The following is a 25,847-nucleotide window of genomic DNA, read 5'->3' as shown; positions in this document are numbered from 1 at the left end:
TAGAATCCGCTCCTTTATTAAGTACAGCAAGTTGAGGCATTCGCACAGGAAACCATTTCATCACGTAATACAGGGTGACATGATACGCATAAAAGTACCAGGAATATACTCCTATGCAGGGTTTTTTTTTAGTGTTCTTTTTGTCAGCTCTTAAGAAAAAAAATGCACTTTTTGGGAATTTCACCTATTAGCCCCAATGCTTATGTAATACACATCTTTTCTCTTTCCTGTGTATTATAAAGATATAAACGAGGCAGCTAATTAATACACGTAATAGGACACACCTATTTTGGTTTTCTATCCATACTGTGAGCATGTAGTAACAGGTACATTCATTATACCATCTAATACTTACAGTATTTTGGGAACTTCCTTCCCGGGTACATTGATTTCCCATAGCAACGTTTCAACTTTTCCATACTCGAATACAAAAACACAGCAGCTGACAGCTCCAATATGTAGCGTTACCTTTTGCTAGTAGCCTGAAGTACAGCGAGTGTGTGTGTGGTGAAGCTAGTCGCTAGCCGGTGTGGTGTAGCGATGTGTCACTACGCCAGTAACGTAGTTCTTGGGTGTAACAATTTAAATAATAATAATAATAATAATATGCAAGTCACATTATGGAAACGGGGCGGCACGGCGGTCGAGTGGTTAGCACGCAGATCTCACAGCTAGGAAACCAGAGTTCAATTCCACCCTCTGCCATCTCTGTGTGGAGTTTGCATGTTCTTTTCTCCGGGTACTCCGGTTTCCTCCCACATTCCAAAAACATGCTAGGTTAATTAGCCACTCCAAATTGTCCATAGGTATGAATGTGAGTGTGAATGGTTGTTTGTCTATATGTGCCCTGTGATTGGCTGGCCACCAGTCCAGGGTGTACCCCGCCTCTCGCCCCAAGACAGCTGGGATAGGCTCCAGAACCCCCGCGACCCTTGTGAGGAAAAATCGGTAGAAAATGAATGAATGAATGAATTATGGAAATGGATCTTTGTTTGCACATTTTGTAGTTTTTTTCCCCCACAAGGCTTTATAGGTGGAATAGGTGTGTCCCACTGCATGCATTCTTAGCTGCCTCTTTTTAAAGCTCTGGAACATACAGAAAAGAGAAAGACAGGTGTTCATGTCTCTACGTAAGGTGAAATTCCCCCAAAAGTGCACGTTTCCTTTCCCACAGAGCCAAATACAGTGTAGAGTCTACGTTTGCATACCTTCCATTATGACACCGTCAGCCAGACAGGGACAAGGAGGGGGACAGAGAAATAAGATAGCGTTCCTGGATTTGAGAGCGGGAATGGATGCAGTTGCGTAAACAGGGCAGTCAGTCTTTCTGCATGGAATGTTTGCAGGTAAACCACAGCGCCTCATACTCACGTGCTTGGCAGGTGAAGCGCAACGCTTCCTGCTCCGCCCTTTGCTTAATTTGACCTTTCTGAGTCCCCGTGACACCCACCGCCAAAGTGTGAGCTTCTTAGTCTGTAATATATTAAACCACTGGAGTCGCCGAGCCCCCCTGGGTAGGTGGGGGGAAAAAAAAAAAGTTTTTAAAATCAAAGTGCACGGAAGTAGCAGATAAGAGCATGACGAGTGACCAGGGAGGGATGGTGGCTCTTCCTCAGCAGGTAAAAGGGTCTTAAATATTGATTGACAGGCGACACCCTCTAGACCCTCCCAGATTCTAGAGGGCTATCCAAGGATTGCTAAGGGGACGGGGTGGGACCCGGGTGGGACCCGGGCGATGCCGTGCGGCGCTTGAAGCTCAGGTGTAGCGCGGCATTTCGCATTGTTCACAGCGGTTGAGAGCAGGGTGGTTGAGGAAGGTGCAGCTGTCACAGCTCCACTGGGCACCTTCAAAGTCCTCATCCCTCTGAGGCACCGCCGCTGGCTTGGAGCTATGGTCCCCGTCTGAGAAACAGCAAGCACTCGTAAATAATTCATGCTTTCGTTTAGAAAAAGTAGGGCTGCACAAGATATACATCGGCCATCTCCGTGTGGAGTTTGCATGTTCTCCCCGTTCAGGCGTGGCTTTTCTCCAGGTACTCCGGTTTCCTCCCACGTTCCAAAAACATGCTAGGTTAATTAGCGACTCCAAATTGTCCATAGGTATGAATGTGAGTGTGAATGGTTGTTTGTCTATATGTGCCCTGGGATTGGCTGGGTCTACCCCGCCTTTCGCCTGAAGACAGCTGGGATAGGCTCCGGCACCCCCCCGCGACCCTCGTGAGGATAAGCGGTAGAAAATGAATGACTGATTTTCATACTTTGTGAGGGGGTTCTTGAATGCACCATAGTTGTGTTCCAGGACTGGTTCCACTGTGATTCCCATCCAATCTATTCACGGATCATCTTACATTATTGTTCATTAGTGCAGGATATTCCAGGATTAAACCTGGATTACCAGTCACCAGTGAAAAACAGCCATTGAATTTTGGAGCTGAATCCATTCGGGGAAAAAAAAATAAAATAACGCATTCTTGATGTTTCTTGCATTGCAATTAAAGTGTGGGTTGATTTGAACAATACAGATCTAAAGATGATCTAAAGATGATCTAAAGATGATCTAAAGATGGGTCTGTACCAAGGAAAATTAATTTTGCTTTGTTGCAAACCAATTTCTGTCTGCCAACAAAAACAGTATGATACGATATGATGATATATGCACAGCAACTTAAAATCACACAGGCGTGAACGTTCATGTAAAAAAATATAATAAATAAAAAGCGTTCTCACCTTTCCTTCCTGGTTTTGGTGGCACCACTGGGCCAGGTTGAATGTTGTCGTAGAAGTTGTTCATCGCCTGCGGGTCGAACTTCCCTGTGAATGAAGTAGATTTGTATTAAAAACATGACGGCGCGTCATGCTTTTTCATTATTATTAATAAATCATCACTGTTTTGTGGTTGAAAGTGGACTATTATTAGACTAAATATATGCATATTTAAGAAAAATGTATATACTTTGCATAAGTGGGTCAAAAATGATGTTTTCTTGAAATATCTTCGTAATGAAATTTTTTTTTATCATTTCATATTCCAGGTATTCCTAACTTACCTTTATGTAACACACAATGGATCCTCACATTTTCTTTTTCAAAGATGTAAAAAAGTGAAAAATGAAGATGTTTCTAACATGAAATCATTCTTGTGTTGTCCTAAATATAATACTAAATATCATACAAGTGATTATTCCTAACCAAAATGGCAAAATTGGCATAAAAATACATTGATTGTAGTATGGGTGATTTTTGAGCCACTTATGGAAGAGTGTAGGGTCCAGTCACTCGTGCATCTAAGGGGTTAAGCCTAATAAGGCATTCAGAAGACACATTGAAATCTATTGCGGTGATGTGTAGTAGTCTACACTGGGCACTAGGTGTCAGTAATTACATTGATGAGACAATAGCGTACACAAGAAATACTGAACAGAACAAAAAAACAAGGAACAAGGAGGAACTATCAATGCTAAGATGTGCGAGTTATATTATTTATATACATATATTATTTATTATTTTCTCTTATGTCTACTATAATGTGAGGTGACTATAGGGGTTTTGTGTGACATCTAAAGGGCTCTAATGATGTTAAAAAGGCGGTAAACAGGTTTTCTAGGCTCTAACTAGGAAAATATTCCATTCATAAATAAGGAATTTGACTGATGACATTGATTAAACGAGAGATTAATTTAATTTAGTTACAAAGTAAGTCAACATTTGTCCCATTTTAGTGAGCTGCTTTTGACACAGCTTCCGAGCGCTGCGTACGAGCGCATGAAGGGCGTGGCGTTCTGGTCACTGACTAAGCAAGCAGTCACCCGTGGATCAGACTAATTGCTGCTACGGATCATCGGGACACTTTAGAACGCGGCGTCTGTCCGAGGGTGGAGCTTCATCCATCACCGAGGACACGGCTCTTCAAAGATCAATGCTTTCAAATGAATGTGAGTTATTGTTGGGGGTTATGAGTGGATTTGCGTGCTTTGTTTGTATACCTCTGGACTGCAGCAGATCCGTCTCCTTCAGGGTGCAGTCGATATCAATCTGAAGCTGTCTGTTAAGGCTCCGCAATCGAGTCATCTCCTCAGGCTGCGGTGGAGCCAAATATAAATATATCCAGCACGGTGCACATTAGGATGCAAACACTTGGGCATTCCTTCACCCTACCAAAGAAACAGCGTTGAAATAAAATTCATGTACTCACTCTGGGTATAAAACTGGTGGAGTTGACTCTTCGAAAGCGTCTCTGTAGGGCATCGTATTCCATGTTGTTGACGTCCGACTTCAACTGCTCCAGCTTCTGCCTCTCCATCAGCAGCTCCTTCAGAAGGCACTCCATCCTGGCCCGCTGGTGGAGCAGGAGAGCTGGTGGGACACGGCGCAATGGAGATGAAAAGCATACCAGGTGATGGAGCCGCGACGTGATGAAAACATGTTAGTGGCTACAAGGATCGGGTAATTATATCTAAAAACTGGTCGTTTGAGGATGTGGAGCCTTAAGCAGGAACATATGATGATGAGAAACGGAGAAAACGCTCCTTTTGATGGGTACATTTGGCTCCAAGGCCCTGGCAGATGGCTCTCTCAACAAGACAAGAAGTTATTTGGATCTACTTTTGCTCTGACTTGAGTCATCATAAAAAAATGGGGGTATTTTTTATGGTCATTTATACAGTGGTACCCTGCGTACGAGTGTCCCAGCTACTTGCTTTGGACTGCTAGCTAAAATTTGGATTGTGAGCACCGAATGGGTGCCAAAGGGCGACCAGGTGGATGTAAAAGGCATTAATAGCCCCAGTAAAAGATATGCGTCTATGTGTACCTAATGAAATGTCTGATGGTATCTGACAGATGAAACAGTCGCCTACCTTGAGTGTAGGCGTAGTCGTCGGAGCCTGAGCTTGATCGTCGGTGCGTCTTCTGAAACTGACTGGCTACGTTCCCCGGCAGGGCGGAGATGGGCAGGATGGGCGGGGGGGCGGCACTGTTCTCCCCCTGGTCAACCATGTTGAGAAGTGACTCGGCCTCTGCCACGGGAGGCGAGCTCGGTGGTCTCTGGGCCTGCCCGCCGGGGGACACTTTGATTTTAAAGGTGTACGCCGACTGGCCCGGCTGCGGCGAGGAGGCGGGCCGAGGCCGTACGGGACCCTGATGCAAGTACTTTCCCGGGTGGAAGGCCGTGGGTCCCAGAGCGCCGCTCATTGCGACGCCCCTGGAGGGGGAGCTGGGTGAGGGACTGGTGGCCATGTAGAGGGATCCCTGGGGGTGGGGGGTGTGCACGGGGGAGTTGCTGCGAGGCCGTGGTCCTTCCAGGGTGATCTCCAACTGGTTCTTGAGGGAGCTCTTTGAGTGGTAGGGCCTGTAGACGGGGGGCTGCTGCGGGGGCTGCTGCTGGTGATGGTAGGTCAAGCTCGGAAGGGTGGGCGAGTTAATGGGGAGAAAGACGTACTGCTGGTGCTGGGAAGGCTGCTGAGGCTGCGCCTGATGCTGGGGGGAACTGTAAGGCGAGCCAAAAGTGGGGGTGCTGTAGGGGGACTGCTGATGGGGATAGACTGTGGTGCCCGAGGACGACCATGGCGACGGCTGCGGACTCTGCGAGGGCGAGGGCCGCATGTAAAGGGTGTTGCTGCTGTTAGCATAGTGACCAGGAGGTATCTGCAGCGCCTGGGGGGCATTGGGTATACTTTGCGAAAGCGTAACCGTGATAGGGTTCATGGTGTAGCGCGAGACGGGGGAGAACGTGGGGGACATACCCTGGACTGGCGGAGGAGTGGGAGTGCTAGCAGAACGGCTCTGCTCGTGCGTGAAAAAAGGATTATAGCCTGGGGAGGGAGCCACGGTGGCAGGGGCCGACAGCGGCTCCGGGTAGTTGGGTCTCTGGGGATCAATGTGGCTGTCACTCGTGCTGTGAACCAGGGAGCGTCCTCCCGCCGCCGCCGCCGCCGCCGCCGCCGCCGCCGCCCCTCCGTTTGGCTTGCTTGCTTCTGAGCCCTGGTAGCCAAGGTTAATGTGCAGCATGTGATTCCGACTCAGACGCCCCTCCTCTGGACTGTGATGGTACTCCCCGTAGAGGTATCTATTACTCTCCAGGGCCAGCAGGTGGCAGCAGAGCTCTAGGTTATTGTTGTTCTAAGGGGGAAAAGGAAACAATCTCAAACATTGGGTGTGAATCAGTGGCAATGTTTACTTAAACCTACCTGGCACTTGCTAAATGCGTGTGTTGAAATTACCATATGATGAATGCAAACACACAAAGTCAAGTACTTTTTTAGTCTAGTTTTAGTCAAGTACACTACAGCACAGTAGCCACAGCGCAATATATTCAGCTTTTACCCAGCGTTACTTTGCCTACTAACAGTCTTCATTTATCAAGTCTGTACCATTTTTATTTGCACAAATTATTTGAACTGCCCAAGGGAAATCTAGAAGCATCCCATTAATCAATGTATCGCTGTGACAATATGCAAAATACATTTGTCCCTGGATTCATTACTGCACCATCGATAGGCTACTTTTTACTTCTTTGACTTTCATTCAACTGTCAATAATGGACGCAACAATTAAAAGCCCTAAAAATATATATTTTTACATACTCTACATTTAAGTAGCAAAAGATAATTCTATGAAATATGTAATATTATGAAAGATAAACAATTTTGGAAAATTCTGTTGCGGAAAATTGGATGTGAATAAAGACCAAATGTATTGGGAATAAAGTCAGAAATACGAGAAGAAAATGTTCAAAAGTAAATTTGAAATAGTTGAAATGTAATATAACAACAGCTCTACGTTTTCGATAATAAAGTCAAAATATTAAAGGGAAAAAGTCATATTCTGATGTGAAAATTCAATTTCATTCATACATTCATTTTCTACCGCTTTTCCTCACAAGGGTCGCAGGGGTGCTGGAGCCTATCCCAGCTGTCTTGGGGCGAGAGGCGGGGTCCACCCTGGACTGGTGGCCAGCCAATCACAGGGCACATATAGACAAACAACCATTCACACTCACATTCATACCTATGGACAATTTGGAGTGGCTAATTAACCTAGCATGTTTTTGGAATGTGGGAGGAAAGCGGAGTTGAACCGAAGGTGGAATCGAACCCTGGTCTCCTAGCTGTGAGGTCTGCGCGCTAACCACTCGACCGCCGCCTAAAGACAATTTATCAAAGTTTATTCTAATATACTTTTGGCAAAGTTGAGATCAATTTGTCGTGCAATATACACACACGTCTTATTATAAATACAGTACATGTTGCTTTACAAAATATCAAATTGGCCCCCGCGCACCGAAGCGTAAGAATACACGCCCGTGTGCCTCGTGCCAGTTGGATGACTACAGCGTGTGCCTGCTGAGCCACACTGAGGAAGAATAACATCGCTCATTAGTTCACTTTGGACACGTCATTATGTCTCCATGGAGTTTGCCCGCAAAACGCCAGGCTCGAGGACCACCTGTAGTATGAGTGTAGATGTTTCTGGGTATTGAAGCACGTACCTGCAGAAGGCATTGCGACACTACCCCTTCTGGGATCTCAGGGAAGCGCTGCTTGAGGTCCTGCAGGATGTGATCGAGCGGAGGTCCTCCATGCGCCATCCTGACCCAACGCGCAGCCAAGCCAGTCAACGATCCCGGAGCCGCAGACACTGATATGACCTATGGAGTCTCATCCCCTAGGGAGGCTGCCACGGCGTACAAGACACAATTGAAATGTCATGTACGTGCGGCATGCAGAGATTATATTAGGAAAACATGATTACAACACAAAATGAAACAAACAGCTTAGCTTTGTGTTGTCGGTGACCAAGCAAATTAGTGAAGTATCTATAATTATGAATTATTCACATAAACTGGAAAAGCCCAGGGCGGTTAAGAAAAAAAAAATGAGCTGCGGGCCAAAATTGGCCCCCGGGCTGCACATTGGATATCCCTTAACTACGACATGCCACAGCTAGCTAGCCGGCTACTTGTGAGCATCAGCTAGCTTGTGTATTATATCTGCACACAACTACACAAGAGGGCTGTGAAACTATTCCACACACACGAACGTATTCTTGAACTACCCATAGAGGTAAAAGTGTCACATTTTAAAATCCATAGGTAGGATTATCTCGCTTGATTCGGTCTCCGTTGTTAATGCTAACGTTAGCTTGTTGCCGTTTGTGTTGCTCAGCTGTCAAATGCTCGGCTGTTGATAGACTGGCTAAGCTAAACTGCTAACGCTAAGCCTAAGCAAGCGCGAGCTGCCGACAACGACATGAAAACGTACCATTTTTTTTTTTTTAAAGAGCGTCCCTCACGTGTCGAAACATGTCTGATTTCCGAGCAGAGTCGCGGCGTCTCGGAAACGGGTGCAGCGGGTGTTGTCAAAGATTTGTGGAAGCAATACAACTTGTAGTTTCACATTCCACTAGGCCCCTGCCGCTCAGCTGCATTGCATACGAGGGGACTGTCCTATCGCGAGAATTCCTGTTTCCCGGACCAGGAAGTGGTTCAAAATATGTCTGTGGATATGCGCGCATGCGTAGTAGGAAGTAATTTGGTAGCTTTTATGATATGCGTTTGGATGACAAATTTGTGTACACTTGTACTGTAAATTCAGCGTTTTTACGCACTCCGATTTTTATAATACATTTTATTTTACATTTTTGTACAACGTTCGCAACAAAGTTCCCTCACCCTTAACCCTAACCCTTTCAAAAATAATAAATTAAAATGTAAATAATGTAAGTAAAATAACATTTACATAATTTAAATAAAAGGTCAATACATAAAAATAAAAATGTACATAATTTAAATAAAAGGTCAATAAGTAAAAATAAAAAGTACATAATTTAAATAAAAGGTCAATAAATAAAAATAAAAAATTGGTTGAACTGTTTTTGCAACCGAGGGAGCCAGAATGTTAAACATGATGAAAGTTTATACATTTGAGAACACATTATTATAATCCCCAAAGGGGCACTTTTATTTCATATTTTATGTGCACAAAAGCATTTTTGTACGTATATTTCCATATGTTAGGCTCTCGGCTCCATATACTCACGGCCCAGGTGAGGATAAGTGGCACAGAAAAAGGATGGATAGATGGATTTATATTTCCATACGTTTCAAAGAAGACCACTACAGATGACAGTAACAAATCTGATCAGTGCCGTATTGTACATGTTTTTTTCACAACCAAACATACTTTTCTCCATTTTCTGATTATAAAACGTATTTGCTGTAGATAACAAAACGGATCCATGTCCTGGGAGATGCTTCTTATCCATGCATTTGAGACACATGCCTGCACTGTGTTCATGATTCTGCAAGGTAAGACTTGAAGGCCACACCTGTTCTCCCTTCTTTAGACAGCTGAGTCGGCGTAGCGCTGAATAATGACATTTCCTTCTCTGACCCACAGACAAACTATTGCCATCTCAAGCTCATATAAATAAACACACAACTACAGATTATTATTATTATTATAGTCGCAAATAAGAGTTGTGTGGCAGTAGCACCACAATAAAAAGAAGAAGAAAAGGCAGCAGGCGTGTTGGTGTTGTGCTACGGCAGCTGAGGCCGAGGGCCGGGTCTGACTCAGTGTCGCTGTCCTTCCAGTGTTGATTAGTTTCCACAGCTGTGGTGCTATTTAAAGCATAGCATAGCCTTGTTGTCCCTCGTGCTACGCGCCACTCGCAACACACCGAGGCGGCATTTAAAAACGCAGAGGGACATCCTCACCACTGGCTTTTGAAGCACCCACTCAACTGTAGTCACAGTTTTGTGATTTCCTCCCACATTCCAAAAACATGCTAGGTTAATTAGCCACTCCAAATTGTCCATAGGTATGAATGTGAGTGTGAATGGTTGTTTGTCTATATGTGCCCTGTGATTGGCTGGCCACCAGTCCAGGGTGTACCCCGCCTCTCTGCCGCCCAAAGACAGCTGGGATAGGCTCCAGCACCCCCGCGACCTTGGTGAGGATAAGCGGTAGAAAATGAATGAATGAATGAAATTAATTAATTATGATTAATCACCATTTGCAAATTTTATGAACAAAAACATCAAATCAAGAAAGAGATCAATTACAGGACATAATTACAGTGGTGCCTTGGTTAATGTCATTAATCCATTCTAGACGGTCCGACTAAAACTAAAACAGACTCTAACCAAAGCAAATAAAAATAATGTAAATCCAATTCCATCCGTTCCAGACACCCAAAAATTCATTCATACATTCATTTTCTACTGCTTTTGCTCACGAGGGATGCTGGAGCCTATCCCAGCTGTCTTCGGGCGAGAGGCGGGGTCCACACTGGATTGGTCGCCAGCCAGCCAATCACAGCGCACATATAGACAAACAACCATTCACACTCACATTCATACCTATGGACAATTTGGAGTGACTAATTAACCTAGCATGTTTTTGTGGGAGGAAACCGGAGTACCCAGAGAAAAGAACATGCAAACTCCACACAGAGATGGCCGAGGGTGGAATTGAACTCTGGTCCCCGAGCTGCGCTAACCACTCGACCGCTGTGCAGCCCTTAAATTAATTAGTCATGATTAATGACCATTTGAAATACAGTAATCCCTTGTTTATCACTGTTACCTTGTACCTGTCCCTTGTTTATCACATGCCATTCATCCATTCATCCACCACTAAATGATACAGGAAGCTAAACAGCTAGCCAACAAGAGTCAGAAAAAACACCTCCTAGGGTAAATGAAAGCAGTAACTACTGACCTTTCTAGAGGAGTAACTATGTGACTAATTTGATTACTTTTTTGGGAGAAGTAAGGAGTAACTATAACTGGCTGCCCAAGTGTTTTAAGTGTATTTTAGGCTCGGGGTATTTTTGCAGCTGCGACCAGCGCAGGCCATCAGGACAGGGGTGTGCGTGTGCACGTCGGAAGTCGAGCACGCAGTGGCGACAGCTGAAGCGGGAACGCGCACGGAATGCGTGTTGGCGAGACTTTTTGTGGAAAGCGCGCGTCACTCGGAGCAGACACTGTCCGCTCCACGCTAACGTACCATCTCTGGGGATTATTACTTTTTTTTTTTTCCTTCAAGACCAATAAGAGGTAAGTTCACTCAGATGTTTCATATGTTATTAAAATTATGGAATTATTCAATCTGACAAAAATTGAAGGGTATTTCAAAAGTTTAGGGACACTGTGGATTGAGAAGGCGTGTCAAACTTTGTTTGACTGGTACTCTCTATATGTGTTTTTTTATTCTATGGTGGTAAAAGTTGTGTGAAAAGGCAGATTATTCATTTAGTTGAATATTATATTACATATATTATTGTTGTACTTATCAGAATGTTTTGGTTCTGCTAGCAAAATGCTATACTCCCCCGACAAACATTTATTTGACTGCACTGTGTAATAGCTAATATTGGTTATATCTCTATTAAATGGTAAATCTATTGAAAATAATAACATTTTAGATTATTATTTGGTCATTTCAAGTGGAAATCATGGCGCATTAGCAAAGAACGCAATAGTATTGAAAAGTAAAAAATAAAAGTACAACAATTTTCTGGGGGTAAAATGTATCATTTTCCAAACACTTCATTGAGTGAGCTGATGAATTATTAAAATATGAATAATATTTGCTGGTAATTAGGAGGACAGTGCAAGCTCAAATGGGTACAAATGAATTGCAGTACACCACACAAGTACCCTGATATACAGAAAAGGTATTTCAGATCGCTGATAAAGAGCGACGGTTTTAGCATCCTCGTTGGTGTCGTTGTTGCGACCCTTAACGCGACCCCCTCCCCCAAGTCTGACCATTTTGTCAAGGGCCTGTGGGGCGACACGTGGGGGCCAATGTGAGCATGGCCCAACTGCTTATCAGTCATCAGAAATAGACATGATCACATGCACCCCCCCCCAACCCCCACCCCTAAATGGCCCATAAATAGCGTCCTGCAGGCTGATACCCGCACGCAGTCTTTCCCCACGTTAATCCAGGAAGGATGTTTGATTTTCTTGTATCAAGTATCCTACATTTCACTTTAGTGGCATACAGCTGACAGCATGAGTTCTAATAATCTCATCATTTTATGACAACAAAGTCAACATTACGGGAATAAAGTCATGAGAAATAAAAATAAAACGGCTATAGGGGTGTTATTTCATGTCTACAGGTCTCTAATCTCGTAATTTTATGAGAACAAAGTCAATATTACCGGAATAGAGTCATGAGAAATTAAAAAAAAAAACGGCTATAGGGGTGTTATTTCATGTCTACAGGTCTCTAATAATCTCATCATTTTATGAGAACAAAGTCAATATTACAGGAATAAAGTCATGAGAATTTTTTTTTAAAAACGGCTATAGGGGTGTTATATCACGTCTACAGGTCTCTAATAATCTCATAATTTTATGAGAACAAAGTCAATGTTACGGGAATAAAGTCATGAGAAATTAAAAAAAACGCTATGGGGTGTTATTTCATGTCTACAGGTCTCTAATCATCTCATAATTTTATGAGAACAAAGTCAATATTACGGGAATAAAGTCATGAGAAATTTTTAAAAAACAGCTATAGGGGTGTTATTTCATGTCTACAGGTCTCTAATCTCATAATTTTATGAGAACAAAGTCAATATTATGGGAATAAAGTCATGAGAAATTAAAAGAACGGCTATAGGGGTGTTATTTCATGTCTACAGGTCTCTAATAATCTCATAATTTTATGAGAACAAAGTCAATATTATGGGAATAAAGTCATGAGAAATTTTAAAAAACACTATAGGGGTGTTATTTCATGTCTACAGGTCTCTAATAATCTCATAATTTTATGAGAACAAAGTCAATATTATGGGAATAAAGTCATGAGAAATTTTAAAAAACGCTATAGGGGTGTTATTTCATGTCTACAGGTCTCTAATAATCTCATAATTTTATGAGAACAAAGTCAATATTACGGGAATAAAGTCATGAGAAATTTTTAAAAAACGGCTATAGGGGTGTTATTTCATGTCTACAGGTCTCTAATCTCATAATTTTATGAGAACAAAGTCAACATTATGGGAATAAAGTCATGAGAAATTAAAAGAACAGCTATAGGGGTGTTATTTCATGTCTACAGGTCTCTAATCTCATAATTTTATGAGAACAAAGTCAATATTATGGGAATAAAGTCATGAGAAATTAAAAGAACGGCTATAGGGGTGTTATTTCATGTCTACAGGTCTCTAATAATGTTTAAAAAGTGTATTTACAAAGTCATAAACAGGTTTTCTATGTTCAAGTTATCTAAAGATTCCATTTATTAACGTTGTATACCATATGGCGGAAATTAATTTATCAATTATGCGCTATAAAGGAGGAAGGACTATGAAGGGAAAAAATTGGAATTAAAAAAACAAAAGTGACGTACAGCGACTACATATTCTTCCATCGCATGGACGTTACTAGTTTTAATTTTGTCCTTTTGTAGTGTCTTCATATTTCAGTGTGTCGGTAACCATAAATGTCAAAAGTTTTGACACACTTTTCCCATTGTCTCTAAACTTTTGTCTGGTGTATATTTCACACTAAATGACGACATGTCCAACACGACGCCCTCTGCGGTGTGATGTAAGAAGCCAATTACCTTCGTCCTTCCCGTCTTGTGTCTTGCAGCTCACTTGAGTGCGTCCTATCGTCCCTGTGGTCCCAACATGGCTGAGGTGGCGCAGGAAGAAGCTGTGGTCGGCCATGACATGGAAGATATGGCAGCAGCTGAAAACGAGCACAACGTGAGCGATGCGGACGGGCAGGAAGACGCGGAGGAGACGACCAAAAAGGCCGTCAAGAAGGCCGTGAACGGGGTGGAAGTCAAAGACAAGGCCTGCGTCGGCAATAAGAGCAAAAGAAGGAAAGGCGCCAACGTTGTGGAGAAGCAGGAAGCGCAACCCAACGCAAACACCGATGACAATATTTCTGATTTGATGCTTAAAAAAGAGGTGAGACCTTCACAGGAAAGTTGGACGGCATACTTTTAGCGTGATAAAGCTCTCTGTCCAACTCCAGAAACTGATGAGGTCCAGGAAGCCAGTGGCCAGAAGCTACGTGCCAAATCTGACCAAAGACAAGGGCGACGTGACCAACAAGTTTGAGGCCATGCAGAAGGCCAGGGAGGAGCGCAGCAGGCAGAGGAACAAGGACGAGCAGAACAAGAGGAAGGAGCAGTACATCAAGGAGCGGGAATGGAACCGTAGGAAGCAGCAGGTCTGATGAGCCCGCTAACCTGCATGGCGTGACGGAGGAGAACTCATCTTAGCATGGATTGAGTGTGATTCACGATGACAACCATAGAACACAACACCAAAGACGGCCACCGGGTGGTGCTGTGACTAATTCAGCAAGCGAGCCATGCATAGCTTCAGGGTGTCATCGTCGTCATCATCATCATCACACCAAGATCTGACTCTGTTTACGCTGACATCATTGTGGCGAGTCGGCAGACTGACCGTCAAAGTTTGTAGCCGTGCCCCGCCCACATCCTGTGGCGTAGACATTCGTCTAGTCGCTAATGATTACGATTTGGGCTCGTTTGATAATTAACCTAGCATGTTTTTGGAATGCGGGAGGAAACCGGAGTACCCGCAGAAAACCCACGCATGCACGGGGAGAACACGCAAACTCCACACAGAGATGGCCGCGTGTGGAATCGAACTCGGGTCTCCTCGCTGTGAGGTCTGCGTGCTAACCACTCGACCGATCATTATTAATTTTTAATTAAAAAAAGGTATACATGGTGATACAGAGACACATACGTACTAAATATGCTTTTTTAACATGATTAGAGCTCTCCATACATAAAACAACACCCCTATAGTCACTTTTACACTTCTATGACCCAATATAGTAGTAAAATAACAATATAATACTACATATATATACCCCTGTTTGGATTGTTTACTGTATTTTAAGTAAAAAAGAAAATCCTCTCCAGTTGAAAAATTTTTAAATTTCCATACTTTTCCCACACGGGTGGTGCTGGAGCCTATCCGAGACGGGGTACACCCGGGACTGGTGGCCAGCCAATCACAGGGCACATATAGACAAACAACCATTCACACTCACATTCATACCTATGGACAATTTGGAGTAGCTAACTCCACACAGAGATGGTTGAGTGTGGAATTGAACCCAGGTCTCCGAGCTGCGCTAACCACTCGACCGCTGTGCAGCCCTTAAATGAATTAGTCGTGATTAATCACCATTTGAAATACAGTAATCCCTTGTTTATCACTGCTAATTGGCTGATCTAACGGTTGCAACAGTAGCCCGTTTTAGGGATGATTGTGCCTGTTGTGAGGTCATTCAATACAAACTTGCAATAAAAACCTGTTGTTCCGGCAATCAAGCCTGGTGCTTGTGTGTCTCAGCCAGCATGACTGACACCTAGTGACCTGTGTAGAGTACTACATATCACAAAATCTTTGAATGCGTCTTCTGGATGCCTTATATTGTGTTTGACTTCATGTAGCTATTTTTATTCCTGCTTCAGTTGCGTAATTAGAAGGGCAAAGTGGAGCGGGATGATGACAGGTATATATGTATTTATATATGAATATATATATATATATATATGAATATATGGAGATCGAGAGCGGATTATCAGAAGGAACCTGCAAGCGTCCAGCCCGTCACTAGCTGGTCGAGCAGTATATGCTCTTTACTTGTCACTTGGCCCAATCAAAATCCCGCCTCCGGGTCACATGACACACTTATTAACAGGGATTAGACTCCCTGTTCCTGCAGAGAGCAGCATGGCTCCCGAGTGATCGAGGAGATGATCCCAGCTAAAGCGTAAACACACACTCACCCCTTCCTTCTCCAACTCACCCTCCCGCAGATAAAAGAACTTCTTGCTTCCAGCGATGAGGAGGAGGAGGTGAAGCCTGCCAAGGTGGAAAAGTCCTACGTCCCCAAAATCACAGGTGAGACCCTCAACGAGCACATCTAAGGAGCAAAGAAGAAGAAGACCTAAAATGTGTTGGCAAATGTTCAGGTAGTGTGAAGGGGAAGTTTGCTGAAATGGAGAAGCAAAGGCAAGAAGGCGAGAAGAAGAAGATGGAAGGCGAGCGGAAGCGCAGGGAAGCCCAGGATAACATGGAGAAGGATAAAATCAAAAGGGAATTGGCCAAAAAGGCCGTGGAGGTGAGTAAAAGTGGAGTCAAGTCCTTAAGACGGTAACCCTTAGCTCCTACTTAGACGACTTATTCCAAGTCCACGTTGGTATAGATAGCCGTGGATATCCATTCTTTCCCAGAACTAAACGCCACATTCAATCTGCTCGGTGCTTTAAAAGCAACAGTCTGGAATGTTTACGTCATGGTTGGAGACAGGTGACTGCTACCTGCTACGTCTTTGCCCTCATTCTTGGCTAGTTAGACTTTAGTCTTCTTGGTGACAGGAGCTCACTTGCAGAAGGAAAACACAAACACTCTTATTAAATGTCATGCAGTATGAATAACATAAACAATATTAGCATACCACCCTCGGCCATCTCTGTGTGGAGTTTGCATGTTCTCCCCGTGCATGCGTGGCTTTTCTCCGGGTACTCCGGTTTCCTCCCACATTCCAAAAACATGCTAGGTTAATTAGCCACTCCAAATTGTCTTCCTCGTCTTCATCCTGCAAAGACAGCGGTCACTCAGTCGGAACAAACATCCAGTAGCGTTTCCCATACAGTTGGCCCTTGCTGCCAAACACATTATTATAACACGGAGAAAAGAAGATGTAGCAGGAGGGATCTGTGTTGCCGTCTTTGTTGTTATAATTTGTGAGTAATCAGACACCTTGTGACACTCTTCTTTTTAAATAAGAGACTCATGACGCACAGTTGTCGAGTGGTTAGCGTGTAGGCCTCACAGCTCGGAGACCCGAGTTCAATTCCACCCTCTGCCATCTCTGTGTGGAGTTTGCATGTTCTCCCCGTGCATGCGTGGGTTTCCTCCCACATTCCAAAAACATGCTAGTTTGCTAACGTGCTAATTGCCGACTCCAAATTGTCCATAGGTATGAATGTGAGTGTGAATGGTTGTTTGTCTATATGTGCCCTGGGATTGGCTGGCCACCAGTCCAGGGTGGACCCCGCCTCTCTCGGCCCAAGACAGCTGGGATAGGCTCCAGCACCCCCCGCCACAACCCTCGTGAGGATAAGCGGTAGAAAATGAATGAATGAAATTATGGAAATAAAGTCATTTATGGGAATAAAGTGAAAATATTAAGAGGATAATGTCAATAATAATCTAATTTTAGTTGCATAGACTTGAAATATTAAATAAAAGTCAAAATATAATGAGAAACAAAACGTTACAATATTATGAGAATTATGTCAAAAAATTATGAGAATAAAGTCCGAATTACAACCTGGGATAGGCTCCATCACCCCCTGCCGCGACCCTTGTGAGGATACGCGGTAGGAAATAAATGGATAAAATTATGGGAATAAAGTCGTAATTACGGTTTTCCTCCCACATTCCAAAAACATGCTAGGTTAATTAGCCACTCCAAATTGTCCATAGGTATGAATGTGAGTGTGAATGGTTGTTTGTCTATATGTGCCCTGGGATTGGCTGGCCACCAGTCCAGGGTGGACAGCTGGGATAGGCTCCAGCATGACGCTCATGAGGAAAAGCGGTAGAAAATGAATGAATGAATGATCATATTTCCAACTAGTATATACAAATAAGGTGAATAGCAGTAAATGTACACGTTATACAAGCGAGGGCAGACAGTAGATTGATGATATATTCAGATAAGTTGGCTTGTCGTCAAAGCCCACTTCTGGTCACATGACGGCGACGTCATCGTTTTTCAATTGGATTTGATTCAGTGTTTTCAGATTTTCCCACTCCGGAAGCTGAAATAATTTCCATGTGGATAGCCCCTTATTATCCCAAGTGGAGAGTGGCTAAAACAGTGTCCGGAGTTACAGGACTAAAATCCCCAGAAATGAGGAGGGCCTCTTGAGTGTTTGACCTGTTGCCTAGCAACAGTGGCGTGGCTTGCATCCACCGCTGACGAAGGCACATAAACGGCAATGAAGATCACGCAGGTAAAAAAAACCTCATAAGGGCGCATTCTCACAGCCAAAGGTTCGATGCCCGGCATACGGTCACACTCTTTTAACAATAATATTCACTACAACAGCAACCTTTCTTCTTACCGCTCAGGAGCGTGTCTCTGTCCGCCTATGAGGTCTTGAAGTCGGGTACTGACGCGCTACAGTCCGGGAAGTCTCCGTAAAGCACGATGCAGCTCACAGCCGTACTCCCTGTGAATCCCAAGGACAAATCATTTATGACATTCCCTTGAAAATTAGGTCAGGAGGGCACGTACAAAAAATGTAAAATGCAAATGTACAAAAAAAATGTTTTTACTTTTATGTTTTTACGTAGCAAATGACGTATAATAACATAATCCGTACAATACTGATTATATTATATTCAATATTCTTTGACATTTGTCCCATCAAAGTCCACCTTTTATGTCTTTGTGACTGTTTGTGCTCAGTGGGTCATCTAATTTGAGTCCGTGTCCCGCCACACTTCAAGGTTTACAGCCGTCACCCGGTCACGCAGAGGCAAGTGGAGCAGCACGATGGCGGAGATGCCAGGTGTAGACATAGCACAGGACTGGCAACTGTTTCCCACACCTCCCAGTGTCTGTGGACCTCCTTACTGGGGGACGGAATTAGATTCTTGTTATCTTGGACCGACACCCACGTTGACCCCGCTGCAAATGGTGACCCTAACAAACACGGCCGTGTCTGACTTGACATTTCTCAACGCGGAATGAGAAAAGTATTTGACAGCAAGGGGTGTCCGAAGCCGTAATAATAAAATCAAATAAAATAAAGTCATTTTTGCAGCATAGAATTGAAATATTAAATCATGTTATTATACTGCTAGGAAAAGATTACCAGATTTTCTGGACTATAAGTCGCACAAGGTCAAAAATGTATAATTAGGTACAAAAACATACATAAGTTGCGCTGGAGTATAAGTTAATTAATTTGTGGCCTCTGATGCGTATTTAAAGGCAATAATTCATTTGATTGGTTAAGATCATTGCTAAACACAGTCATGCCTTCTCCCCTCCCTCTTTGCCCCAATGGGAGGGAAGGAGGCGTGGGTGCGCCGAGCTGCGCCGCTCACGAAAATTGCAAAGTCACACTCTGTTGGCCCCTGGTCTACGAAATTAGAGCTGATTGTCTGTGGTTGAGTGGTTAGCGCGCAGACCTCACAGCTAGGAGACCAGGGTTCAATCCCACCCTCGGCCACCTCTGTGTGAAGTTTGCATGTTCTCCCCGTGCATGCGTGGGTTTTCTCCGGGTACTCCGGTTTCCTCCCACATGTTCCAGTTCCTGATGGCCGAGGGTGGGATTGAACTTGTGTCTCCAAGCTTTGAACTCTGCAGGCTAACCACTCGACCACAGACAATAAGGTCTGATTTCGTAGATCAGGTGCCAACAGAGTGCGACTTTGCAATTTTCGTGAGCGGCGCAGCTCAGCTCAGCGCACCCACGCCTTTCTTCTCCCGCGACCCTCGTGAAGATAAGCGGCGATGCGCATTGTGGCCTCTGATGCGTATTTAAAGGCAATGAGAGGCGTTCATTTGATTGGTTAAGATTATTGTTAAACCCAGTCATACCTTCTCTCCTCCCTCTTTGCCCCAATGGGAGGGAAGGAGGCGTGGGTGCGCCAAGCTGCGCTGCTCACGCAAAATTAGAGCTGATTGTCTGGTAGGCTTCAGCACCCTCCACAACAGTAGAAAATGAATGAATGAATGTCTTGAGTGCTTTTAGGACACAGCAAGGCCACTACACTACGCCCACTGCTCATTTATAAGAGTGATATGTGCCATCATCATGTTAGTCCCCAAAAGTGTCCAATTCAACCAGAAGACATCACTGGTTGGTTGGGTGCGTGGATGGATTTGGCCTATACTACATTCATGTAATCTCCCAGTTCTAATGTTCTAATGTTCTATGGCCCTCCAGGACGGAGATGACACCATCCTGGTAAGGGTGGTTCCTACAAAGTCATCACGAACCCCGGGAAGAATCACAATGAACTTTGAAGACATGGAGAAGAGTCGAGAGGAGGAATTGAAGAAGGCGGCAGAGGACGAGAAGAAAAGACGATACGATGAAAACAAACGGTCTTTTCGGGAAGCCAAGCGGCGTTCCATTGTCCCGCAGGTTGGAATCAAGACGCAGCATCTGCTGGCATTTCTGTACCCACGACTTTCTTTCTCATATTCATTTGTTACCAGGAGGAAGAGGACAAGCCGCTGGAGAAGGCGCAGGTGACTCCGGGGAAGCTGAAGCTGACATTTGAGGAACTGGAGAGGGAACGGCAGGAGCAGAGAAAGAAGAAAGCTGAGGAGGAAGCCAAGCGGCGTCTGCAAGAAGAGAAGAAAGCTTTTGAGGAGGCCAGACTGGGATTGGTAAATGTTTCCAAAACCTAAAACAAAGATGGCGGTGTGTGAGACACAGGATGTTTACAGTGATGATAACAATGTGTTAATAGTTTTTGAGGAGGACGAAATATTTGGAGATGAAATAGAGAACTTTTAGATTATGGACTTTAGCCTTAAGACATGAGGATCATGAAGGTAACTTCTCAACCAACTTCATCAATGTTTATATACCATGTAGTATAACACTTTGCAGCCTTGACGCTATTGTGGAATAGTGTATAGAATACACTGTTTCCTGTTATGGAACTATTTCATTCACTTTTTTCTGCGGGGGTACACCGCTTATCCTCACGAGGGTCGTGGGGAATGCTGGAGCCTATCCCAGCTGTCTTGGGGCGAGAGGCGGGGTACACCCTGGACTGGTCGCCAGCCAGCCAATCACAGGGCACATATAGACAAACAACCATTCACACTCACATTCGTACCTATGGATAATTTGGAGTGGCTAATTAACCTAGCATGTTTTTGGAATGTGGGAGGAAAACAGAGTACCCGGAGAAAACCCACGCATGCACGGGGAGAACAAGCAAACTCCACACAGAGATGGCCGAGGGTGGGATTGAACTCGGGTCTCCTAGCTGTGAGGCTAACCACTCGACCGCTGTGCGTCATGAGTCTCTTATTTAAAAAGAAGAGTGTCACAAGGTGTCTTATTACTCACTAAATATAACAACAAAGTGGCTAAGCCGGCAACACAGATCCCTCTTGCTACATCTTCTTTTCTCCGTGTTATAATAATGTGTTTGGCAGCAAGGGCCAACTGTATGGGAAACGCTGCTGGATGTTTGTTCCGACTGAGTGACTGGTGTCTTTGCAGGATGAAGACGAGGAAGACACTCAGCAATCACCGGCTCAGGACGACAAGGAGGAGTTTCGGCCCGGAAAACTGAGGTTGAGCTTTGAAGAAGTGGAACGACAAAGGGTAGAGGAGGAGCGCAAGAAGGCTGAGGAGGAGGCCAAGAGACGGATGGAGGAGGAGAGGAGAGCTTTCGCTGAAGCCAGGAGGAGCATGGTCATTAGCATTGTTGTCATTGTTGTTTATTTGGAGCACCAGCTAGTGAAAGATGTTCCAGACATACAAATACAAGCATGTCTCCATAAGAAGAAGAGTCAATAGCGGCAAGGCTTGTGTCCCTATACTTTTGTCCATACATTTGACCACTTTCCTCGTGTCGTTACCCAGCTAGTCGACGAGGATGATGAGGTTCTGATGGCCTTACTGAACCTGGAAGGCAGCGAACCCGGAAAGCTCTGTGCCAGTTTTGAGGAGCTGGAACGCCAGAGAAGAGAGGAAGAGCAGAAGAAGGCGGAGGAGGAGGCGAAGAAGAGATTGGAAGAGGAGAAGAAGCTCTTTGCTGAGGCCCGCAAGAGTATGGTAGGTCTTCATGACCTTCTTGGCTGGGCTTTACTCATCCATGGGAAAAAGCAGATAAACGTACATGAGCAAAGAAGTGAACGTGAACACCATGAATCCATTGGGTGCATGATACAACATGCCGGCGTAAACAAACCATCGGCGCCATCTTGGAAAATTTTAGCAAAAAATTGTGGTTGTAACCAAAAAAACGTGATAACCAAGGTGGATGTTAACCAAGCTACAACTGTACAGTATACACTCTAATATGTACTAAAATATGATACTGTATCAGTATTGAATAAGTACTTGATAAGTGTTTTTATGAATATGTATACTCTGTATATTAGTAGGCTAATAATTCTAAGAAAAATACTTTGTAGCTTGTCAGCAATGCAGTACAATGATTCTTCTCTTCGCATTTGCGTGTGCAGGTCTTTGATGACGATGGCGTGCTGCTGAAAATGGACTCGGAGGAGTCGCTGCACCCCAGGAAACTGGAGATCAACTTCGAGGAGCTGCTGAAGGAGAAGGAGGAAGCCGAAAGGAGGCGCAAGGCGGAGGAGCGCAAACACAAACTGGAGCTGGAGAAGCAGGAGTTTGAGCAACTCAGACAAGAGATGGGCGAGGTTGGTATTTGACTATTTATATAATATAATATAATATAATATAATATTAATTATTGATAATTTCATTTAAAAATAATTTAATATTTTTTTATAATTTATTTTTAATAAAATAATTATATTATAAATAAATATATAATAATATAATATAATATATAAAATAATTATATATATATATATATATATATATATATATATATATATATATATATATATATATATATATAAAATAATTATATATAATTAAATAATATATGTTTAGAAGTGCAACCTTCTTTTTATTTTGCACAGGACGAAATCAACGAAAGCTCCAACGTTGTCAACAGAGAGTACGAAGAGCTGACCAAGCTCAAGAGGACGGGCTCCATCCAGGCCAAGAACCTCAAGTCCAAGTTTGAAAAGATCAAGCAGCTGACGGACGAGGAGATCCAGAAAAAAATAGAGATGGAGAGGGCTCGGAGGAAAGCCATCGATGATGAAATTAAAGAGAGAGAAGCCGAACGCTTCCAGGAGGTAAAAGCGACCGCCACGTCTACGTTAGAATACTAAAGTTGTAAATACGACGACAGCGCTAAACGTACCAAAAGTCAAACACACTGAACACATCGGTCAGAGTAAAACAATGGAGGAGAATGAAGGTTGAATGAAGGTTGAAAGCACACAGATTGTCCACCATTTTTAAGAAGGCACGCAGAAACCTTTTGTCAGAAGACGCATAGATGATCAGGTGCCATTCTTCGGAAGATACACCAGATTTCCAGTTGTCCGCATACCTTGAAAAGTTCCAATAACGGCCATGATGAATCTGTTTGACCAGCATTGGTTTCCATCACCGCAACTTGGTAAAAAGGGGCTTCGTAAACTTTGTTTTAGGAGGATGAAGAAAGTCAGATGACCTCTGCAAGGGCTGAGGAGTCTCCGTTCAAACAGAAAGTGGACATGAAAGCCAGGTTTGAACAAATGGCCAAAGCCAGAGAAGATGAGGAGAGGAGGAGGATAGAAGAACAGAAGCTCCAGAGAATGCAGTTTGAGCAACAGGAGATTGACGCTGCCCTCCAAAAGGTTCACGGTCTACGTTCATGACTGCAAAGTGTGGTGCCGACAATAAAACAGTTTTTCATCTTCTTGCAGAAAAAAGACGATGACGTGGACGAAGAGGCCAGCATCATCAACGGCTCCTACGAGGACGATGAAGATCACGCCAGATCGGGCGCGCCGTGGTTTAAAAAACCTCTGAAAAACCAATCGGTGGTGGACTCGGAGCCTGTCCGATTCACCGTCAAGATCACAGGGGAGCCCAAACCGGAGGTGACCTGGTGGTTTGAGGGAGAAATGCTCCAAGACTGTGAAGACTACCAGTACATCGAGAGGGGAGAGACCTTCTGCCTCTACCTGCCCGAGACCTTCCCGGAGGATGAGGGCGAGTACATGTGTAAGGCTGTCAACAGCCGAGGCACGGCGGCGAGCACCTGCATCCTCACCATAGAAAGTAAGACCACCCTGGTGTGACTTGCATGATGAGCTGCATGAAATCACCTCTTTGGGGCCCAAGTGGACCGCATGCGCCTCTTCTTGGTCGAACTGAGCGAGCCGTGCGGGTAACCCTCTCTTTCTGTTTTTCAGCGTATGACTACTGATGCTCTTCCACCCGCTGGAAACGTTCTCTGTTGTCTCTCTCTCTCTCTCGTCTGTCCCTCATACTGTAGTCTGGTAAATGGAAGCAAAAGGCAGTACACTCAGCATTCCTGAGGACGACACAAGAAAAAATACTGAATATTTATGTGTTCATCCTTTGTAGTATAGGATATGACCTGTGCCAAAAATCAGTTAAGTTCCATCCGTCAGCCATGTTTGTCATGTGAAGACAAGGTCGCAACACAAAACAACATAAAGTTCTCTCTAACTCCGCCCCTTTTTAAGTTATTTTTAAGTGTATTGCTCACACTACATTTGATATTCTGTTGTGCTGGACAGGAGGTAACTCTTTCTTGGTTTGATAATAATACAATATACATAGGCTCGCGTTCTTATTTGTCATATATTATGAAAGAAATGTTGTAATAAAATGAACAAAATATATCAGGACTTGGTGGTGTCTTTTGTTACCGGGCCTGAAGTTTTCTACTTCCTTTTTCTTGAGTGTACATTGATTGCTTGTGTTTCAATTTGCATATTTCCATACTTAGTGCTTAAACATATACCTGATAGAAATAAAAATAAATGTCTCTGCTGCACCTACACATAAACAATACTACACTTGGCAGCCTAATGCTACACGAATAATGGATGTGCAGATAAAGAGGCTTTTAAGCTCAATCTAATATTCAGAAGAACATAAAACTACTTGATATTACAAGAGTGTTGACATATAAACAACAATATTGTCCGAATCCTAGAGAAAATACAACATGTCTGCAGCTTCTTTACACATGACTTACCCTCATCAATGCCAAGCACATTGGGAGGCCACTGCTGCTAACTCCTCAGTAACGAAAGTAGCCATTGGCTGCCCTAGATGATTGCAAAATGACGGACAAAAAGTGAGTAAAAACACCTTAGTTATGTTTAGAACTACAAATAAACTTGATCATATCATCCGAATAAAATATATGTTGCTTTTTGTTAGCTGTGTTTAAAGCGATAGTTGGTATTTTTGACATCCTCATAAGCAGTGTACTACAATAATGACTGACTCACCCCGCCCCAATTGGTCACGTGAGTCCAGGTCTTGCCGCCACACATTTAGTGTGCCAAAGAAGCCAAAGAAGGCGCTTGGCTGACAAACGGTCCAAACGTATGTTCACACCAAATCTTTATCGTCGTATTTACAATTGAATTGAAATAAACGAACAAAAAATTGTTTAATGTTAGCATTGGGAAGAAATAGCTTTGTTAATGGGATTGTCTCATCAGTGAACCATTGCTGACACCTAGTGGCCAATATGGAATACTACATGCCATAATGACTCAGCATCAATAATGCGTTGGCTAACAGCTAATGCGCTAATACATACCGTGAAAAACTGTTCAACACGCTTCGGGTAGAAACGTCTTCAGCCTCTCACAGAAAATATATAGATAATGTCCAGGCACAGACATTCGGACAGACCGTCTCACAACACCGGCTGTATACTTATACAAACTTTTACAAACTTTTACAGACTTTTACCGAGTCTGCTCACATCCCGACTCAGCTCGTCACGCGACACACCTCCACACCGGCTCAGACTTTCCGGTAAAACGCACCACTTCCTCTTACTGCCACTGCCTTCAAAATAAAACACTAATCAAATGATTTAATCACACATTCACCGTACTACACAGTACTTTTTAACTTATTGATATATATCTTTTTATGAACCAATTTTTAGCCTTATTTATTCTACTTAAATTG

General features: G+C 43.7%; 2 protein-coding genes and 1 long non-coding RNA gene across 9 annotated transcripts; 1 reads left to right on the top strand and 2 right to left on the bottom strand.

Annotated features, from left to right (window-relative positions):
• On the bottom strand, positions 1-16,257 carry tab3 (TGF-beta activated kinase 1 (MAP3K7) binding protein 3). 3 transcript variants are annotated; one of them, XM_078790419.1, is made up of 8 exons: positions 15,827-16,257; positions 13,587-13,714; positions 7,487-7,671; positions 4,857-6,117; positions 4,193-4,353; positions 3,984-4,077; positions 2,728-2,811; positions 1-1,902 (listed from the first exon to the last, which is right to left on the bottom strand). In XM_078790419.1, the coding sequence occupies exons 3-8, from the start codon at positions 7,583-7,585 to the stop codon at positions 1,757-1,759; spliced, it is 1,845 nt and encodes a 614-aa protein (XP_078646545.1). In that variant the 5' UTR covers positions 7,586-7,671; positions 13,587-13,714; positions 15,827-16,257; the 3' UTR covers positions 1-1,756. The 3 variants fall into 3 exon arrangements, with proteins under 3 accessions (XP_078646545.1, XP_057928641.2, XP_057928637.2); XM_058072658.2 differs by lacking the exon at positions 15,827-16,257 and having other exon boundaries at positions 13,587-14,491; XM_058072654.2 differs by lacking the exons at positions 13,587-13,714; positions 15,827-16,257 and adding an exon at positions 8,259-8,482.
• On the top strand, positions 10,955-24,532 carry nexn (nexilin (F actin binding protein)). Of its 3 annotated transcripts, XM_078790416.1 has the most exons (14): positions 10,955-11,059; positions 13,616-13,938; positions 14,006-14,203; positions 15,837-15,921; positions 15,993-16,141; positions 19,992-20,192; positions 20,267-20,440; positions 21,291-21,485; positions 21,657-21,848; positions 22,262-22,456; positions 22,745-22,966; positions 23,327-23,515; positions 23,567-23,942; positions 24,077-24,532. In XM_078790416.1, the coding sequence occupies exons 2-14, from the start codon at positions 13,654-13,656 to the stop codon at positions 24,088-24,090; spliced, it is 2,475 nt and encodes an 824-aa protein (XP_078646542.1). In that variant the 5' UTR covers positions 10,955-11,059; positions 13,616-13,653; the 3' UTR covers positions 24,091-24,532. The 3 variants fall into 3 exon arrangements, with proteins under 3 accessions (XP_078646542.1, XP_078646541.1, XP_078646543.1); XM_078790415.1 differs by having other exon boundaries at positions 23,567-24,532; XM_078790417.1 differs by having other exon boundaries at positions 10,956-11,059; positions 23,585-24,532.
• On the bottom strand, positions 19,607-25,731 carry LOC144898379 (uncharacterized). 3 transcript variants are annotated; one of them, XR_013627320.1, is made up of 4 exons: positions 25,151-25,731; positions 24,892-24,964; positions 23,990-24,198; positions 19,607-20,395 (listed from the first exon to the last, which is right to left on the bottom strand). It is a non-coding gene; the product is annotated as an uncharacterized LOC144898379 (long non-coding RNA). The 3 variants fall into 3 exon arrangements; XR_013627319.1 differs by lacking the exon at positions 19,607-20,395 and having other exon boundaries at positions 22,734-24,198; XR_013627321.1 differs by lacking the exon at positions 19,607-20,395 and having other exon boundaries at positions 22,734-24,198; positions 25,468-25,731.
• Between the last annotated feature and the right edge of the window lie 116 nt (positions 25,732-25,847).

Source organism: Doryrhamphus excisus, linkage group LG4 (assembly GCF_037039965.1).
Source record: "Doryrhamphus excisus strain RoL-2023G ecotype Guam linkage group LG4, RoL_Dexc_Guam_v1.1, whole genome shotgun sequence".
Classification (NCBI taxonomy): domain Eukaryota; kingdom Metazoa; phylum Chordata; class Actinopteri; order Syngnathiformes; family Syngnathidae; genus Doryrhamphus; species Doryrhamphus excisus.
Note: the sequence above shows the minus strand (reverse complement) of the source record. Positions and strands in the feature narration are given on the sequence as shown.

Coding starts and splice junctions, on each gene's coding strand:
- tab3 (XM_078790419.1), bottom strand. CDS start 7,585: ATGGCGCATGGAGGACCTCCGCTCGATCACATCCTGCAGGACCTCAAG. Junction 6,118..7,486: donor TGTCGCAATGCCTTCTGCAG/GTACGTGCTTCA, acceptor TTTCCCCCTTAG/AACAACAATAACCTAGAGCT. Junction 4,078..4,192: donor CCACCAGTTTTATACCCAGA/GTGAGTACATGA, acceptor GCTCCACCGCAG/CCTGAGGAGATGACTCGATT.
- nexn (XM_078790415.1), top strand. CDS start 13,654: ATGGCTGAGGTGGCGCAGGAAGAAGCTGTGGTCGGCCATGACATGGAA. Junction 14,204..15,836: donor GGAACCGTAGGAAGCAGCAG/GTCTGATGAGCC, acceptor ACCCTCCCGCAG/ATAAAAGAACTTCTTGCTTC. Junction 16,142..19,991: donor TGGCCAAAAAGGCCGTGGAG/GTGAGTAAAAGT, acceptor ATGGCCCTCCAG/GACGGAGATGACACCATCCT.